This window comes from Eubalaena glacialis, chromosome 15 (genome assembly GCF_028564815.1).
Source record: "Eubalaena glacialis isolate mEubGla1 chromosome 15, mEubGla1.1.hap2.+ XY, whole genome shotgun sequence".
Classification (NCBI taxonomy): domain Eukaryota; kingdom Metazoa; phylum Chordata; class Mammalia; order Artiodactyla; family Balaenidae; genus Eubalaena; species Eubalaena glacialis.
Genome location: NC_083730.1, coordinates 86,635,230 through 86,638,287, shown reverse-complemented (window position 1 = coordinate 86,638,287; position 3,058 = coordinate 86,635,230). Strand labels below are relative to the sequence as shown.

The 3,058-nt window shown below is 50.3% G+C and overlaps 1 protein-coding gene across 1 annotated transcript; it reads left to right on the top strand.

Moving 5' to 3' along the window:
• The first annotated feature begins 528 nt into the window (after positions 1-528).
• Positions 529-2,510, top strand: HCAR1 (hydroxycarboxylic acid receptor 1). The gene has a single exon (XM_061169846.1). The coding sequence runs from the start codon at positions 1,214-1,216 to the stop codon at positions 2,219-2,221; it is 1,008 nt and encodes a 335-aa protein (XP_061025829.1). The 5' UTR covers positions 529-1,213; the 3' UTR covers positions 2,222-2,510.
• Positions 2,511-3,058: the final 548 nt, after the last annotated feature.

Genomic DNA, 3,058 nt, shown 5'->3' with positions numbered 1-3,058 from the left:
GTCTTGGGAGCAGACTAATTTTACTAATGATCGTTTTTGAGATAAACTCCTTGACCAACTGCCCCAACTCTCATTCTCCCCCACCAATGGGCTCAGCACGTAATTAAAATTTAAAACTTATAGGGACTTCCCTGGCCGTCCAGTGGTTAAGACTCAGCGCTTCCAACGCAGGGGGCACGGGTTTGATCCCTGGCTGGGGAGCTGAGATCCCACATGCCGTGCAGCCAAAAAAGAAAACAAACAAAAAAACCATACAGATCATGGCGCTCTGCTCTTTTGAGCAGCGGAATTTGGGAAACTCAGAGCCAAATCCTCTTTTGCTAACAGCAGAGGAAGGACCTGGCTCCCAAAGAGGCTGTTTCATGAATACGGACGTGAGAGGCGGCTTCAGATCCATTTCATGGTCTTGGTGGTGGTGCAACTGGTCACTCGGCTCCAAGGAAGAATGCAAAGGGTAGGAGGTGCCAATGGGGGAGAGAAATGGCGACTCGCTTCAGAGAATTTTTCTAACAGCCAACAAGTGCTATATTAAGGATTTTTCTCCTCTGCAGATCCTTCCGATTTTTAAGTGCTGTGTTTTTGGGTCTGGCATAGGAAGTGGCCCTGAGGAGCTGCAGAGCTAAACCTCCCCTCCCTGGCACGGCCTGGGAGTGCCCACAGGATGAGGGAGAGGACAGCAGTCAGGCAAAGGTTAGGGAGGAAAGCGCAGGCAGAGACCCAGAACGGCTCCAGGAAATGTTTGTATTTCTCCACCGGGAGGGAGGACAAATAAGCTTTTTTTCGTTCCTTCTGGGCAGCTTTGCTTATTCTCCAGCTAAGAGAGAGGCTGAAAATAAAAATCATTCTGGGACAGGACTCAACTACTCCTCTCCAGCATGAATCTCCTCGGACCTGCCAGCTGCTTCCCAGAAACGACAACTGCGTGAAATTACCTGCGTTTCAAAGCCCTGGGGTGCTACATGCTTCGGCTCTCAGGGAGACAGGCAGCTTGTGACCCAGGCTCCAGAGAGAGGATCGCCCCCCACCTCGAGTCTCCCATTTCCTGGCCGAAGTTTCTGTTCTCCGTGGAGTGGCTGCATCCATGCGCACGTGTGGTACCTGCGTCCCAGGGTGAAGAAGTTGGAAACGTAGCAGCTGGAGCATTCAGGTAAGCATCTGTGTTTTGGGGGAAACTCCACAGCCCAACACACAGAACACTGGTCCTCTGTCCACCATGGAAAACAGGTCGTGCTGCCTCATCCAGGGGGACCCCATCTCCCAGGTGATGCCGCCGCTGCTCATCCTGGCCTTCGTGCTGGGCGCCCTGGGCAACGGCATCGCCCTGTGTGGTTTCTGCTTTCACATGAAGACCTGGAAGCCGAGTACTATTTACCTTTTCAACTTGGCCGTGGCCGACTTCCTTCTCATGATCTGCCTGCCCTTTCGGACAGACTACTACCGCAGACACAGGCAATGGGCCTTTGAGGACATCCCTTGTCGGGTGGCACTCTTCATGCTGGCCATGAACAGGGCTGGGAGCATCGTCTTCCTCACGGTGGTGGCTGTGGACAGGTATTTTAAAGTGGTCCACCCCCACCATATGGTGAATGCCATCTCCAACCGGACTGCAGTTGGCATCGTCTGTGCCCTTTGGACCATGGTCATCCTGGGGACTCTGTATCTTTTGATGGAGAACCATCTGTGTGTGCAAGAGAAGACCATAACTTGTGAGAGCTTCATCATGGAGTCGGCCAACGGCTGGCACGACGTCATGTTCCAGCTGGAATTCTTCCTGCCCCTCAGCATCATCTTGTTCTGCTCCTTCAAGATCATTTGGAGTCTGAAGCGGAGGCAGCACCTGGCCAGGCAGACTCGGATGAAGAAGGCTACCCGGTTCATCATGGTGGTGGCGGTTGTGTTCATCACCTGCTACCTGCCCAGCGTGTCGGCCAGACTATATTTCCTCTGGACGGTGCCTACCAGCGCCTGCGATCCCTCTGTCCACGTAGCCCTCCACGTCACCCTCAGCTTCACCTACGTGAACAGCATGCTGGACCCCCTGGTGTATTATTTTTCAAGTCCCTCGTTCCCCAAATTCTACTCCAAGCTCAAAATCCACAGTTTGAGACCTAAGCGTCCAGGACACTCCAAGAGGCCAGAAGAGATGTCCATTTCAAACCTTTGTCGCAAGAGTTGCATCAGTGTGGCAAATAGCTTCCAAAGCCAATCCGGTGTGCAGTGAGATCTCCAAATGTGATGGATGGCACCAGAACAGACAGATGGACAAAATCAAGGAAGACCCATGGGCGACTTAGAAATAATTCATGCTGAGGGGTGGAGAGCTTTGAAAATGCCATTCTTTCTTAGCTGTATCCTCCTCACTCTGTTAGATACGAAATGCAGATCACTATGTCTTTTTGGAAGGTTCCAGTTGAGAAGTGAGTCGGTTGCATTTATATGATTTGATTCCAATGACAGGGGCGTGTGTGTGTGTGTGTGTGTGTGTGTGTGTGTGTGTGTGTGTGTGGTGGGTGGTGGGTTGGGAAGAGCTTGGCTCCTGTGTATTTTTAAATGGCTGAGTTAATAGGTACTGATGTTTAAACCCATCATGTTCTCTCTCTGGGGGAGTTAGTGAATTTAATAACCTATCCTCTGACCTTAACTTCTTACCTGTCTTGGAAAATAGAAACTAGTGTAAGTCAATACTTTTATTTCAGGCGGAGTGAGGCTCTTTAGACTGGGAAGTCTCGACCCCGATGATTTTCATCTTCCTGGGGCCCCTCTGTACTTTTCTGACTTCTCAGGAACCCAAGAAAAATGACAGCCAAACAATCTGCTCCCACCTTCTTGGAGCTCCAAGTTTATCTGCAAGTCTTTGCATTTCAAAGAAAGTACTGAAGGATATGTTTACTTGCCCTGAATTTTCCAGTGGGAGCTGAGTGCTTGAAAAAGTCCCCTTAGCGCTTGGGAAGTGCCGAGTCTGCCATAACTGCTTTGGCTGCTTCTTATGTGACTATGAGTTTGAATTATTCAATCACTCATTTTCCACGTATTTCCTGAATTAATATTCTGTGCCAGG

What these genes read in the sequence shown, in the direction of transcription:
- HCAR1 (XM_061169846.1), top strand. Translation starts at nt 1,214, where the DNA reads ATGGAAAACAGGTCGTGCTGCCTCATCCAGGGGGACCCCATCTCCCAG.